At 40.9% G+C, this 17,023-nt stretch overlaps 2 protein-coding genes across 2 annotated transcripts in view; one reads left to right on the top strand and one right to left on the bottom strand.

Annotated features, from left to right (window-relative positions):
* The window catches only part of LOC135704918 (mucin-2-like), a 418,648-nt gene that overhangs the window by 24,407 nt on the left and 377,218 nt on the right, over positions 1-17,023 (bottom strand). The gene's annotated exons all lie outside the window — the stretch shown is intronic.
* Positions 1-17,023, top strand: part of klg (klingon) — a 468,581-nt gene that overhangs the window by 444,541 nt on the left and 7,017 nt on the right. Inside the window, exons 7-8 of the mRNA XM_065226477.1 lie at positions 10,100-10,221; positions 10,622-10,802. Coding sequence (XP_065082549.1) covers positions 10,100-10,221; positions 10,622-10,802 — 303 coding nt within the window. The remainder of the gene's footprint in view (positions 1-10,099; positions 10,222-10,621; positions 10,803-17,023) is intronic.

The raw sequence follows: 17,023 nt of genomic DNA, 5'->3' as shown, positions 1-17,023 counted from the left end.
AGTAAATTAATGTTTCAAGTACCTGTTCTGAAAATGTAATGAATGCTAATTCCAACTATAGATCTTACAGATTAAATAATAAGTTGTTTTAAACCTTAAAGCACGACATTAACAACTCTAAATACGAATAATACGAATCATAAAAAAAACCCGTTGCCAGAATAAAAAAAAAACTCTCACTCCTCTTAATCAAACAGTACTAACCAAACACATGATTGACTTCCGCCACGCGTGTTTTCACCAAGGTTGAACCTACACTTCAGTGCCCAACCACAGGTGTGAATGTTATAACAATGACCGACCGGACTCAACCCAAAGAACGAATGTTGTTTGCACACCAAACCAGGATAATGTCCGTTCGTCGGTGTTGTAGCTTCACCTGTCGAAACTTGCAACTTTCCAGACATAAGCACCGAAACGCAACCAACAGCGTCAGTGATTTCAAACCATGGTTCCATTCCATAGCATAGCAGTTAACTGAGCATTTTGTTTAGTGAAACTACAATCAGAGCTGTTCAGCTTGAATCCCTAAATGCCCTTAAAGCACGCTGTGTACATAAAGCCTTTATGATGGGATTCCGATTTCGCTTCTTCCAGGCATCCTCCATACAGGGCAATAGAATTATTCGCATCATCGAACCTGATCTGCAACGGATAGCAAATAATTATGCCGATTGCTTCCGGTCAAATATTGTTGGTTTGCTGTGCTCTCGATGACCATATCCCGTTTCACATTCCTGCTCAAGCTCCAGTAAAACAGCAGTGGTCCATAAAAGCACCAGTTAGTGAACGATCCGATCCATACCGACCACTCGTAGCAGTGCCATGGCAAACAAGTAACACAGTAACATAATTCGCATACGAAATCGATACCGTACATTCCACAGCCGGCACGCAATTCACCGTAGTGGGAAAGGATTTGCTCGCACCATATCCCAAGGATCACAGCACGTTCCATCGAGCTACAATAATGGCCTTGATTTATATTGCGGTTTATCCCATATTCAGGGTGCTCCGAATTATATCTGTTGAAGTGGAACGTGTAAAAATAAATTATCACCACCTTCGCGTCACTTGTATTTATATTTGGAAAATTATTTACATTTTTTTTTTTTGATATTTACATCATTGTTCTACATGGCTTGGGTAATTCGTTGACCCTGTCAATCGAAGGTCAATATTTCATCCCATTCATTATTAACAAATTAGTAGCCAAGCTGCTGGCTTACATGGCTTACAATTTATTACGTGTCCACTTATTTTTTATGAAAATGGTACCTTAATATTCGTTACTAATTAATTTATTAATTTAATATTTAATAACGAACACGTTGACAAGTTGGTATACAATATTTCCGATTGATTTGATTGTTTGCCTACATTTACACAACTTTTTGCTTCGTGTGCGATATAAATTACAAAAAAATAAGATGATTTTTTTCGATCGAGCTACACTCAACAAAAGATCACAGTAATAAGCTAAGCATACAAGTAATGACATTTTAGTTCATAAGTCCGTTACACTGAAAATAACATTTGTTTTATGCAACGAAATCGCACGTTAGTTTCACGAATTCATCCGTTGTTTTCTGTAACGGAATGGATTCGTATTTTATAAGAAATCCCGAAATCCTCAAAATCAATTTGCTTCGAAAAATGCAGGTTCGCTACGCTATTTTTCGTAACATAAGTTCAAATTAATTTCGTAGGTCACAAAACATCATGATTGCATTGAACGAAAAAGAATACGAAGCGATACGAAAATCTCATAAAAACCAAAACCGCCGGCAAATTATAAATTTTTGATTGTGCATCTTTAACACGAAAGCATGTTTTCCATATCCTGTAGTAGCATGGCGCCGAAGACATTGATCCAGGTGAAATTTCCCGGTCAGTCGCTCGTTCTAGAGTCTAGATCAAGTATCAATACTGAAAATCAATGTAAGAGAATGATGTAAGTAGTCGGTAGCACTCACGATCAGCATGCAGCACTGTGGATGCGATATAATGAAAAGACTAGTTCTAACAGGATTCTCAAAACTTACTTACCAACCCTCGACCGTGAACTGCATTACAACGCACCCATCATAGTGGTCGTCCACAGGTAGCGAACTGTAGTTAGCGCCAAGTAATGGCCAGTTCGTGTAATGGGATCCCCAGCTAGAAACATGTCTGCTTGATCTTTGTAATGCTGCACATTCCGTGGTTGAAGAGCATTTAGGGCGAGTTTTTTTTATTCTCATTCAGAAACGGCTGCTCCACACATTGGTCACCAATTACCAATCTTAATCGTATATAACAAATTCCTTTTTAGTTATCGCTGTATATAAGCAATAATACCAAAAACGAATTCAATTCGTACAATTGTTGGGCAGAGACAGGTTTCGGATCGTTCATAAGAAAACACGCAGTTTATCATGAAAATACGGATTATATTATCAGAAACGTTTTGATCAAAATAAAGCACGCGAACACATTTTGATAATATCGAGAATATAAAAGAAATTGTCAATAAAAGAAAATGCACTGAACAAAATCAATCCATGGTTTTCAAACATAAAAAACAACTGATATGATCTGTGTTGCCATACAACAACACTCCTCCTCAACGCATATCATTGCTTCAGTTCATGACATCAAGGCCACACAGCTTTCTCAACGCGCCAAGCCGGATTCTTGAGAGCGGTTTCGTTAAAAGATCAGCTCGCATTATCTCACTCGGACAGTATTGATACTCCATCACTCCAGCTTGTTTCAAATCCTTGATGAAATAATATTTGGTATCTATATGCTTAGTGCGATTGCTGAACTTGTCACATTCCAGCATCCGCAGGCAGCTTTGGTTATCGTCGTTCATCCGAATGGTTGTCACGTTCTCTCCGAAGTCAACCAGTAATCGCTTAAGCCATAGTGCCTCCTGCGAAGCTTCTGAAAGAGCTACAAACTCTGCTTCAGCTGTCGAAAGCGAAACGCAAGACTGTTTGCGACACGCCCAAGAAATTGTTCCACCACTGTACTGAAACACGAAGCCACTATTCGATTTTCGACCATCACGACACTCCGCCCAGTCGGCGTCTGCAAATCCGACCAATCCCGATTCGTCATCCATGTTACTCAGACGAAGCCGCAGATTTGCAGTACCTTTAAGATAGCGTATGACCCGTTTAAGCTCATTCCAGTCTCGCTGAGAGGGCTTGCTTGTTCTCCGACTAAGGATAGATACAGACGCAGCTATATCTGGTCGTGAATTCACTGCTATAAACAGTAACTTTCCAACCAACCGTTGATATTCATGGTTGTCCGGTAGGAAGGTTACATCCGTCTCTTGCTTTTCATATCCTGAATCCAAAGGAATCGCCGACACTTTAGCGTTTTCCAGACCAGCTGTTTCTACGACATCGGCGATATAACGCTGCTGACTTATAAAGTAATCTCCTCTTGCATCCTGTATAACATCAACACCAAGATACTGTCGTACATCTCCCAAACTGCTGATGGCGAAATTCTTCTTCAGTGCCTGCTCCAAAGAATCGATGATAGTTCTGTCGTCGCTTGAAATGATCAGATCGTCAACGTAGACAAGAACGAAGCAGAGCTTATCTCCAATTTGCTTGCGATATAGGCATGGATCCGAATCACATCTCTGAAACACTTCCTGAACCAAAACTTCATGGAGCCGATTGTTCCAAGATCGCGCCGCTTGCTTCAATCCGTATAAGCTCTTCTTCAGACGGCACACCTTATTTTGCGCACCATCCACAGCAAATCCGGGAGGTTGCCGGATAAAAATCTCCTCCTCAAGGTTTCCATAGAGAAACGCTGATTTTACATCATACTGTTGCACTATCATACCTCTCTTCGCCGCAACCGATAAAAGAGCACGAAATGTGGTCAAACGTACAACTGGTGCAAAAACTTCGTCGTACTCAGTCCCGTACCGCTGGTTGAAGCCTTGAGCAACAAGTCGTGCCTTTAAACGCTTGACTTTTCCTTCCGCATCCCGCTTCAACTTGTACGCCCATTTGCTTCCAAGTGCTCGTTTTCCTGGTGGCAGGTCAACAATTTCCCAGGTGTCATTTGCTTGAATAGACTCCAACTCCTCTACCATAGCATGCCGCCATTCGTTCTTGTGATGACTAGCTTGCGATTCTGCGTAATTCCGGGGCTCCATCTCTAGCAGTCCCGCTACACAGGCATATCTCTGCGGCAGAATACCCTTGGTTTTTCGCTCTGAACGACGAACTGCCAGCTCTAAAGGATCGTCTAACGGTTCCTGAAATAATTCATCGCCATTAGGTTCATCGTCATTAACGTCATCGTTCAAAAAACAATCGGTATCGACCCACATGTCATCAGGGTCATCATCCAGCAGTGCAGTACCTTCAGATACAGCGACAGGTGAAACACTCAACGGGACAACAACTTCATCTTCTCGATTCTCCGTAATAGGATCGAACGTATTTAGAAATCTAACATCCCTGCTTATCGTCAATTTCCCGGTATTAGCGTCCACCAAACGGTACCCTTTGGTCCCTTCACTGTACCCCATGAACTTCAACTTCACAGCCTTCTCGTCCAGCTTGCCTCGTTTTTGTTTGGGTACATGACAGTAAACATCGATACCGAATGGTTTAATATAATTCAGATTGGGTTTTTGCCCGAACCATCGTTCATAGGGAGTACCTTCGATCGAGCGAGGTGGTAAGCGATTTTGCATATGATTCGCCGTGACCACCGCCTCTCTCCAAAAACGATCATCCAGCCCTGCATCAATCAGCATACATCGTGCCATTTCAACGAGATACCGAATTTTTCGTTCGGCTACCCCATTCTGCTGAGGTGAGTATGGCGCAGTAAGCTGACTAATGATACCGTTAGACTTAAGATATTCTCGTACCTGTTTGCCGATGTATTCGCCACCTCGATCAGACCGAAGAACTTTCGGTTTACATCCGAACTGAGTCTTTGCTAATTCGACGAACTCTTTAAGCTTCTCCAACGTATCCGATTTCTTTCGCACTATATACACCACCGTATATTTGCTGTGGTCGTCAATGAAAGTAAGAAAATACTTCCGACCGCCCAACGTCGCCGTTCGCATCGGTCCGCAAATATCTGTGTGCACCAGATTCATCACTGCCGACGACTTGCACTCTGATTCTTTCGGGAAGGAACTTCTGTGCATTTTGCCTTTTATACACACTTCACAAACATCATCACACTCGCACTCTACGAGTTCGAAACCGTCTGCCAACTTACACATCTTCCCAACTGCGTTGCAGTTTCTGTGACCCAATCGACGATGCCAACCATGAATGCAACCACTGTTGTTCTGTACCAACGCTGCAGATTCACCATATACTAGCAAAACAAATAAATTGCGTTTCAGATCCGCGTATGCACCGACAACTTCATCACGAGCGATTCCAGCTCCTTTGCTATCAAATGTCACCACATAGCCTTTACGCACGAGCATTTTCACAGACAGAAGATTAGTATTCATCTCCGGAACGAACAAAGCTTCTTCCACTGTGATAACACGACTTCTGTTCTTGTTATCTAACACTTTCATCTTACCGTGTCCACGACCTTTTACCATCACTCTGGCACCGTTAGCTACGTAAACTACTTCCCGAACAGTTTCGTCAATTGTATCGAAAAAATCACGGTGATCCACTATGTGGCACGTAGCAACAGAATCTAAAATCCACAGTCTTTCCGCTGACTCAGAACCCGCAGAAAGAAATGCCCATTGACAATCTTCATTCAGAACGTTCACCGCACTGTGAACTTTTTCTTCGTTTTGCTTCGTTTCCCTGTTCTTCTTCCAGTCCTTGAACTTATCACACTCGACCTTCTTGTGCCCGGACTTTTTACAGAAAAAACACTTTCCAGTATTATTACTCGGACCGGCACGCAACGCCGCCTCTAGATCATCATCATCTTCAGAGCGATTTTTCCGCTTCTGCCATTCATCTATCAGCTTCCCTTTGGCGAGATTCAAGGTCAGATCTTCATCTGGGCGTGCTTCCAACGCAGTTACGAGTGTTTCGTACTCCTCAGGTAAGCTGCTGAACAATATCGCAACGAGCCAGTGATCATCGAGTACTTTGGCCTCCTGCAAATCATTCAGCTTCTCGAAAAGTTCCGTAAGACGACCGATATGCACTTCCATATCACCGCCTCTTTCGAGCCGGAGACGGCAGATTTTGCGCATTAGTGACACCTTTGTGGTTAGTGTACGCTTGACATGAAATTTTTTTAGGTTTTTCCATGCCTCCGACGCTAATTTGGCCTTCCTGATGTGGATCAATTGTCCATCTTCCACTGCCAAACCAATAGTGGCCATTGCTTGGTCGTTCTTATTAGTCCATTCCGCTGTTGCCACCGCACTCGTTCCCGCAGGCCTCACCTCACTGACAATAGCCCAATTACCTTCCTTCAAGAGGAGCAGCTTCATCCGGAAGCTCCAGTTGTCGTAATTCGACCCATTCAGCTTGGGGAAAGACAGCATTTTCTCACCGGTAGCCATCGCGACACAAAAAAAAAAAAAAACAGTTGAAACGACAATTCGATGAGAGTACAGCTCAAAAAACAGTTCCACGCACTTTATCCGCCTGCTCCGCTGGGCCCATAACCTGTTGGGCAGAGACAGGTTTCGGATCGTTCATAAGAAAACACGCAGTTTATCATGAAAATACGGATTATATTATCAGAAACGTTTTGATCAAAATAAAGCACGCGAACACATTTTGATAATATCGAGAATATAAAAGAAATTGTCAATAAAAGAAAATGCACTGAACAAAATCACTCCATGGTTTTCAAACATAAAAACAACTGATATGATCTGTGTTGCCATACAACAACAACAATAACGAATGGTTTCCTATCCTAGTTAGTGAACGAATAGCTTCGTAATGCTTACGAATGTAAAAATGATTTTCGTAGGCAATGTTTAAGGATAATTGTTGGAGACACCATATGTTTGATCAATCTCATTATCACCTAGAAATTTCAAGAGCTCTCACAAATCATACAACTATGAAACTGGAACTTCATGTTTGCTGCAGTGTAGCACATTAGGAATTCCAATTTCATCGATATCGCAACAGTTCCCGAGATTTGTGCGCTAGAAAACATGAAGTGATAGGTCATATCAGCCATCATGATGGCCATTGTTTGACGCTTCAAGGAATCACCTTAAGTACGTACGCAGTTATGCGTAATGTTGGTTTTGTAATAGACAGCATGCAATACAAATATTTCGAAAAATCAGAGAAAAAATCAAGTTTTTCAAATTTAATTTTTAAGATGAATCGTTCTACAGTATTCTTTATTTTCACTATATTTCAAGTGAAAACATTGGGTTGGTTAATAAACAAGAGAGAATCGTTTACAAGCATAGATGATACAGTAGGATGAACGAAGAAATTGTGAATCATTAGCCTTCGAGACGTGAAATGAAACAGACGATTAACAAGCTAAAGTCACCCCAGTATTATGGGTCACCCACAATTATAGTCCACTTCCATTTGATTAAAACGCAGAACCCACTGACCCATAATAGTGACTAGCTGGCCCATAATACTGGAGTGACTATATTTCCAAGAATATTACTTCAATTTCAGAAGTGGGATGCCAAAAAAAAGTTATTCATAGTTTAGACGAACGGTTGATGCCCGATATGGAAAACTATCATTAGTCGGAGCAACGGAGTTTTTAAAAAAGTGAAAAGTGTACCTCGCGAAGAAGTTGTTGGAACGAATTGCAATGAGAGAGAAGTGGAACTATCCGAGGTATCCGATATCCGGTATCGACAGAAAATCTTCAGAGGTGGTCGTTTATTTTTTATCTTTTATTTACAAGGTGTTTAGCCAGAGGCTGGTTCACCGAGGTGGTTGTTAGTAATGAAGCCGTTTTCCTGCATCCAGAGTATGCGATGATACTGATTCCGAAGCTCGTACCAATACAGTCGAAGCTAAACGATGGATACGGAAAATTGGAAAATTTGGTTAAGCAAATAATGGCACCAATAGATTACTTTGGCACTTTGCTGTAATGCGTTCACAAGAGACAGCGAAGCTGTGGTATTATGGTCTCAAAGACAGTATTAATAATTGGAGTTGCTTCAAAGCGAAATTCATTGAATTCTTTTCATCTTATATGAACGGAGTTGATGTCAAAATGATCTCAACGAGCTTGTAAGTGAGTCATACGAAAATTTTGCTTTTGACATAATTTCCATGTTTCCATTCACCTCCAAACAGATTGCCGAACGACCGTAAATTCTTCCAACCAAGTGACTCTGTAGGTAGACTCGGAACTGCAAGAAGTAGGTAGAAGAATGAAGGATAAACTAAAAGGCAGCTTAACAATTTCACTAACGAGGGAGAATCCGATTGAATGCGTAAAACCGAACGCTAACGATTTAAATAGCCGAGTGAGATTTTCTTTTTGGCTACATGATTTTATTCACTTGATTTTTTTCCTTTGATTTGTTTTCCGTCGATCTTGTTGTCCGTGCTACCGACGCCAGGGAGGCAGCTCCCACACCTGGACCCTACCTATCGACCCATCAACTCATGAGCCAGGGACCAACGGCTTTACTTCTCTTCTGAAGGAAGGCGTGATCAGAGATGTTATGCCTCAGAACATCCTGGCATCGCCGACTGGGATTGAACCCAGGCCTGTTGGGGTGAGAGGCAATCACGCTTACCACTACACCACCGACGCCGCTTATTCACTTGAATAGGCCAACAGCATTTTTACAGTATTTTTGAGACGGTAATTTTTATGTGTTCAAGTATAATAATTTATAATTGTTAATGTCAATTTAAATGTGTCAATTTATATTTAAAGCTAGAAAATAAAAAGTAATTCTTTCTGCAAAATTTACAAAAAAATAGAAAGTGAGAAATCATCCACACTACTACACACGAAATGATTCGGTAATTTCACCCATAGTGGGTTACGCGCTTCAATTTGCGAAACTGAATATGGTCATCAACTTTATTCCAACGGACATCACCAGTCGTTTGCTTCCAACGGCAACGACGAAAGCGAAAGAGCTGCCGACAATGCACAAACACCGCAACAAAAGTTGACATCGAATAAACAGACTATCGCGTGACCCACACCGTAAAACAGAGTTGCTTATTTCGACAATTTTGTTTGGAAACAACATAAAAAGCAAAAGTTGCAGACTTTTTTCGGTATCAGTTTTAAAAAAGGGAACAATCCTTGATACATATCTCTTTACACTGTTCAGTTATGTTCTTTGAGATCTTGCTCTCTTCGCTGCAATTACCAATTTTATTCAACGGACCATATTTCGCTATTTGCCAATAATAAGTAAACCTTTCAGAACGCACAACAAAGCGGTACCATTCACAACAGACATGTTATGCTAACCCGCACATTCTCTTATACATGGTGGTATATTTCCTTTACAATCAATTAAACTGGATGAATTGACTTCGGCAAAGTAGTTAAATTTTATTGTTATTATCCCTTCCTGCTCACAACTTTAGGTGACGCTGTTGGTGGCCGCTATTGTTCGGTAAAATATGTACTGGAGCATATAGTCTTGTTCATCGACTAGAATTGGCAAGCTCCAAACCCTTTCCATATTGATTGGATGAAGGGAGGAATAGGGATAGCATGCAGCAACGTTGTTTTCCGCAAGTGAAAAAAGGTTCTCAGCTGCAGTGTACGACGACCAAGCACACTTGGGTTTGCCTCATTTTTCAACAAGCGTAGAACTTTCATTCGATTGGCAGCCAATATTGGAGTTCAATCGTGTTTGAAATTTATGTATGTATGTGTAAATATTTGCTCTGCAACAGTAACGGAAGCTGGTATTTGTAGATTTTTTGTTTTAATTTTATGAGAATACCCACAGTTTTATAAAAAAACATGAAAAATTTTAACCAAAGACAGTGTACCTTACCTAGTTTGTGAAATTCCAATGTTGTATCTCGATGGTAAAGAATACCGGTTTCTATTTGTAGGTCTTTTTAGTTTTCGTTTAGCTACCGCACGTTGATCATCATTTCATTTAATCTTTTCTCTCTATTCTTTGTTCTGCTATTCCCAGGTTTCATGGTACCAGAACTCATTTCCGATTCAGCCGACCGACAGGCGGACCATGTCATCGAGAGGAAATCGACATACGCTCTCCATCCGCCATGTGCAGCAGGAAGACTTTGGCAACTATAGGTTAGTGCGCGAGCCTGGCCAGAGGCCGCATTCAATCTATATTTTATCGGCATAGTTTTTTTTTTGTGCAGTTCGTTTTTTAATCACATTCACCTACACACCATTTGCTATAACTAAATTTCGTATCGGCCACGGAATGTACCGATCTCGTTCATCGACGAGTGATTTATGAGAATGCAGCACTCTCGATGACTTCAGACTTCATTGATTGCCAGGATAACTATAGTTTAGCTTTTTGCAGCGGCTAGTCAAATAGCAGATCGAATTCCTTCTCGGTTTTGAATTTTTAACACACGCACACGCAAAGTGTATGCTGCATACCATTTTCGTTGACCGTTTTACGACCTTCTATGCCTAGAAAAAAAAAAACATTCAAATAAATTATTTACTTATTTTCAAGCTGCGTGGCGGATAACACCCTTGGACGGTCCAAAAAATACATGGAGGTATCCGGTCGACCGGGACCGGCCGATTTTTTGTCGCCTCCGTGGAGCCGATCTATCGACAGCTACAATCTGACATGGAAAGTGGAGAGCTACCCTCCACTCGTGGAAGTTCGACTACTGTATCGGAAACTTATGGTGAGTTGAGCATGTCATGGATTTAAACAATGAAAATTGCTATGATCTTTTCAATAGGTCCTATCTGCGTCAATCGATTCTCTTCATCAAGCTCTCTTTCGGTAACAGCTCAGCTGCAAAAACATTCCCAGCTGTGTTTGACGTTTTTGGCACTAGGTTATAACCAGGCCAGTAACAAGGCCTATATCAACAGCAACATTTGACAGTAGACAGTATGTCCCGGGCTCAAATCGTTTATTTTCAGCTGGCTGGCATGCCGCCATGTTATTGAAACCAACATCTGAAACGTCACAATTCCAGTGTGAACTGCAAAAATGGCGTGACTGAATTGTCTTATTTTTATCAAATGAAATTATTTTCCCTTTTATGTCATATAAATGGTTGACTTCGTGGAAGAAAATCAGAAAATAATATTTTATGAGTCCTAAGTTTATTTTTCACAAAATGTAAGCAAAAATATTAAGAATATCCATAATATCAGTAACGCCTTTTTTGAAATTCTGGCTTGAATCTTCTATTTGTTTACAAATTATGAGCTATCAGTGGGGCCCGCAATTCGCGGGTCCGCAGCGATGTTAGCTCTTTTCAAGGCAAGGCAAACAAGATAGGGATGCCAGCTAGCTGTTTATTTTGCTGTGCTGGGCCCGCTGTCACGGTATAACATGTTGCCTACGCGCCTGCCACTGGGCTGGTTATAACCGATGTCAATCATGCAAGGTCTGGAACAACAGCCAGCTTACTGGTGTTAGAAGCAAAAATGTTGTAAACATAGCTGAGCAAACGAATGACGATGACACGTCAGCACAACATTCCATACGGCGTACAAAAGACGTGACGTTACCAGCTGTTTTGGGTAAAAAGATAAACATAGCGATGAAAAACGAACACCACTAAACATTTTCACATTTCACTAATACCAATCCAGACCTTGAGCCAAACCTTGTATGATTGACAGTGGGTTATGACCAATGAGCTGGATTACCGAGGTGAAGCAATCGGTAAAGTTGTGTGGGGATGAAACCCTTGTACGATACAAGCAATTGGAAACGTCACAAATTGCGATTACGTTGATTTTTTGGTTTAATAATACAATGATATTTCACGATCTGTTTCTCCTCTCTTTGTACCTCATTGGGTTATAACCTCTTTAACAAACTATGTATAGCGAAATTAGTATGACAAATGTGTTTGCATTGCCGTGGTTATCGAAGAGAAAGTCGATGAAGAGAATTGATAATTGCAGGTAGCACGGTATTCATAAACAAGGTAATATGCTCAAGTTTGAATGTCGAATAATGACGTCATTGCTATCGATTAATAGTGTGAAGTGGAATAACGCTAATTGTACAGTGAAAATACGTTGCAAATACATAAAATCACTTCATTCTGTTCGGGAAAAGGTCTTTTATTCTAAAAATAATACATGAATTATTTTATTAAAAATGTCGTCTTCGTTCATATTTACGTATGTTAACGAAAAAGAAAGGAATTACGTCACCATACAAATGTAATTTACTAGAATATCTCACCTCTATAGAGTACATCGCGGCAGGACCTGTTGAAAAGTTCATCTGCATTTTATGTACTAAGGCTTGACCGTGGGGTGGGGTGGGGGGGGGGGGGGGTTGGGGGGGGTGGTGTCGGCAGTAAAAAATTTAGAGCAATCTAGAGTTACTCTGAGAAACTCTCTTGCTCTCTGAGCGAATCTTTCTCTCATTGCGAGTGGATTTTTGCAAAAGGCCTTATTTATTTCTTGACAACAATTCGAGTTTAAGGTTCGTTTAAGGCTTTTTGAAATCTTCAGCTGGATATTTAATCTCGTTTGTTTTGAAGTGATGAACAACAGCAGAAGACTTATATTTCACTGTTGTTCATTTTAACTGTCTTGAATACTAAAATCCGAATCAAACATCGGGATACAGAATAATGTTTCCTCATCATCGGAGTCACACTCAGGTTGCAGCTCCAAGCAAGCCGGAAAGCAGACAGTATGTTTTTATTATAAAACAAACCAGAAAATGGATTGTAAATAATCCCTGCCTTTTTCTCGCCTTTTGAATCACTTTGATTCCTATCTCGTGTAACATTTCAAAAGGGCCTACAACCAAAATGTAAGCCAACCAGAAAATGGATTGTAAATAATCTGCCTACTTCTATGAGAAAATCTAAGTTTTTTATAGGCATTTCATGGTTGGCCGTTTTTGCGTACGGGCCAATAAATGATTCGATAAATGTCTTTGATCGGCCGTTTTGAAATTCGAGTTAATTATTTTGATTTTGATCAAGCGGTGCTATAGAATGGTATCAAAAACATATTTGTTAACATTTTGATTATAGACCCTTTTCAAATGTTACGTGAGATATGCCTTGTTCCTTATTTTGTTTTTAATAAGAACGTATAACCATAACTGGTACATCTACCTTAACTCATTAGGGTTCATTTTCCCAAGGATGCAAATATTCGAATATTTCAAGGAATAAATCATCAAGTCCGTATGATAAAACCGCGATAACATGTATTTCAATGGCTCGCTAAAGACCAACTCGATTCTAATTGATAATTTGCTTGGGACTTCATAAAGCATTACCAAGTAGCAACAGAAATGTCTTGCATATTTTTCGTTCTGAACCCATTGAACTCTATTTAAATGTAGAGTTTATAGTAATATGAACGAAATTAAAAATTCAAACAAAATTAAGTTGATTAATTTCCCTGGAAATTTTAGTTAAAGTTTTTAGATTTTTCCGGATATCACATACTTTGAAAATTCACAACTCATGAACCAAGTATCGTAGAAAGAGTTTTGTCATTTGACATTGGTACTGGAAGAATTGACTCTCACTTCATCGAAAATTCATTCATTTTTTCGACAAAGATTCACCGCGTAACAAGAATTTTAATTTCGTGCAATCTCTTTCAGATTATTGTTATCTAGGCAGTTACGTAGATGTGAGTTCACATGGATTTATTATGCTTCATTAATTTAACTCCAATATAAATTTAAATGTTATCAAAAACTGCACACTAACTACATTGTTACTGACAATTGACATTATTTCCCTTGAAGATGATGCTCGAGTGAATGGCGAAAGATGTTATGATAGTTTGTAAGAAAGATTGAACATACTGAGAGGTAAGCACATATCATCGGTAAGAGACCTGTGTGAGAAAATTTGCGAAAAATCTAAGGGCACCGGTGGGATTCGAACACACAATTCTCATTCAGTACACGGGTGCATTGCCATTTATACAACGGTGGACCTAAATGGTCTATGGAAGTATTTGGCTAATGAAATTTGAGTTTTAAATCCGTTCAAAAGCGTTCTCTAATACACAGTAATCGTCTATTATCGACGATATGTGCTTGTACCGCAACCACTCAGTATCAGTCGATGTGAACACACACAGCTCATTTTTGTTGTGCATCCTTACATGCTGAAGTATTTCCAGTACAGTATGAAATGCAAAAGTTGAATTACTGGCCTCAGCAAAAAACGAGCATAAACAGCGATCCATAAAAAATATAATCAGAACAATATCATCTACGAAGTTTTACACGCTGAAGGAAAAATGCAACGAAAACCAGGAAAACCCATTTTCTGAGTAATCAAAATTTCCACAAAAAATCTTTTGCGGATGGTCTGTTAATAAAGAAATCTAATCTAATTCGATGTATCTCCTATGTGATGGTCGATGAACAACCAATGATTTTCATGTATTTTGAGACATCTAGTGATTGTCCTCCGTAAAACTTTGCAAAAATCTTAATGATAAATTGAACTAACTCTTTGATTATTTTGGTGACACAATAAGTTTTGACATGCTATATCATGCCTTTTTCTTAGGCTTTTATTGTGGCACGCTAATGTGACTTCTACACACACATGATATAGAATTCTTCTTCTTCTTAAAATTGAGAGGAGCCATCCTTTTAAAGTGTCCTTATATTAATTTCCACCAGTTTATAGTATCAAATGCATCTGATGAAATCATAAGCGTCTCAAACTCAAAACAAAGTCGTGCATGAAGTGTAATCAAGTGGCATATAATTTAAATTTAAATTTTAACGCATTGCCGAAATTTGATATTGTACAAGCCAAATGGCTGTAATTGCTGGAGCAAAGGTTTTTCTTCGCCGTCGAAACGGCTGCCAAAAGGGCCAGTAGAATGGCTACACTGACTGCACTTATTTTTGCTATCTTCGCTCTTTCACTAGAGTGCAAGACTAGCACACATCGATCGCGCACCGTTGGGGAATTAAATAATCTTCTGCTTTCCCACTTTGCACTAAAGTCGCAGACAAGCACTAAAAACCCACTTTCGGACCTTGGACCAAGGAAATTTGTGTTTCGTTTTGTCGTGCAAAATCGACCGTGTATTCACGCTGTGAGTTGAGTTTGGTCTGATTGTTTTGATCGGGTTGACCACTGACCTCTCATCGATCGGGTGATCAAGTGTGATTGTGGGAATAAGTGACCTGCATCACTCGCCAATTTTTGGAGAGTTTTGGTGGCAAGATACGGGGCAGAAGCAATGCCGTAGGTCACGTTCTGCAACTCGTAGGTAGCTATCGATTCGGATGCATCCTTGCGCCATTTGGTCCTGTGGTACGGTCAATCTACCTTGTGGAGAAGCATCTGACGGTACATCTTCTCGACGTCACCGTTGAGGCAATGGGGTAGAAGCAAAACCGCATGACGAGCGACAGTAAATCGTCTTGAACGACTGGTCCGACAAGAAGTAGATCGTTCAACGAATAGCCCAACAAAAGTATGTCTCGATGAGGTGGGGTAGGCCTGGACCTCGATCGAGCCTTTTACCGGTGTGTAGGTCCTAATACGCTTCACCACCGATGACTAAGTCGATCTTGTTGGGAATGTGGAACTCAGGATCAGCTAACTACACGTTCGGAAGGTTCCATGAAGTAATCTGCACGTACATGGTTCGTAGATCAGTAGTGGGATGCTCTATCACGAGGAATTGGAGTTTCGTAGAGAACGATCCGACTCTTGACTGGATTGTGGTGGCTACTGCACGCTTGATCTTCCGGTGGGATTGTTCGATTCCAGCTACGGACACATCAACCTTCACACTTAGAAATACCTAATTTTACACGTGACGGAATCCATCTTTGACATAAAGAATGAGACGTAAACAAACATGTCATGTAAAATTAAGTGCTCCAAGACTGAAAAGTTCGAAAGTATGTTTGATTGAGCTGAATTTCGCGTCTATTATGACTCAATTTTATGTCAAAATTGACGCTCGTATATGTCAGTCTCAGAGCACCTAAATGTACATGAATTTTTCTAAGTGTATTGGATTGGGAGCTGGAGAGCAGATTCGCAAGTTCCTTAGACATGAAATGCGACATCGAAGCGGAATTCAGTAGAGCTTGGGCTTGGAAAACATGTCCGTGATTGTCGACGATTTGGAGAACGGCTGTTTCAAGGAGAACCGTGCTGGCGTGAGACTGAACTGACATGCTTATTTGTTGGGATGAGGTAGACGGTCCTGGGGTAGCCAACATGGGTGGAATTTGCGCCGTTTCATGGGAATTTGACATCACGGCGGGGGTGGACGAAGTCTTACCAGACTGGGATGAATCATGCAGCAACGTATGGTGCCGCTCTCGATAGGTTCGGCAGAAGAACTTCGAGGAGCAGTTTCTGGCTTGATGACCAGTTCGGAAGCAATTCCAACACAGCTTTCGTTGGGATACCAGCTCTCTCCGCTAGCTGACGGGCAATTTGGCGAAAGCTTGACACTGGAAGAGGAAGTGTCGTTCTGAACAAGCGAAACAAGAAGGCAAGTTTGGCCTGCTGTCAGATGCAGCAGCGTTGGCAGCAACCTTGGGTTGAATGTACTTCTTTGGAGGAGGAAAGTTGCCAGCCACCTTTGCTTGAACCGGCTGGGAGCGTTGCAGCAGATCGGATGCTACAGATTTCAGGATTCGTACACGCTGGTATAGGAATTCAATAAGGTCGTTGTACTTGACGTCGTCTTGCTGGCTGGTCTTTTCTTCTCACGCACGAAGAGTAGCTAGATCGAGCTTGTAGGACAGGATGTTTACGAGGGGGGTGTCCCAATACTCGACAGGTACATCCAACTTGGCCAGAGCCTTCACGTGCCGCTTTAACTCGTCCACGAGCTCGTGTAACTCGTTGGCGGATTCCCTCTTCAACTATGGGAAGTCGTAGATACTACGGAAAAGCTGCTT

The sequence above is a fragment of the Ochlerotatus camptorhynchus genome, unplaced genomic scaffold (assembly GCF_037179485.1).
Source record: "Ochlerotatus camptorhynchus isolate MF236.1 unplaced genomic scaffold, CSIRO-AGI_Acam_v1.1 ptg000251l, whole genome shotgun sequence".
Taxonomy (NCBI): domain Eukaryota; kingdom Metazoa; phylum Arthropoda; class Insecta; order Diptera; family Culicidae; genus Ochlerotatus; species Ochlerotatus camptorhynchus.
Note: the sequence above shows the minus strand (reverse complement) of the source record. Positions and strands in the feature narration are given on the sequence as shown.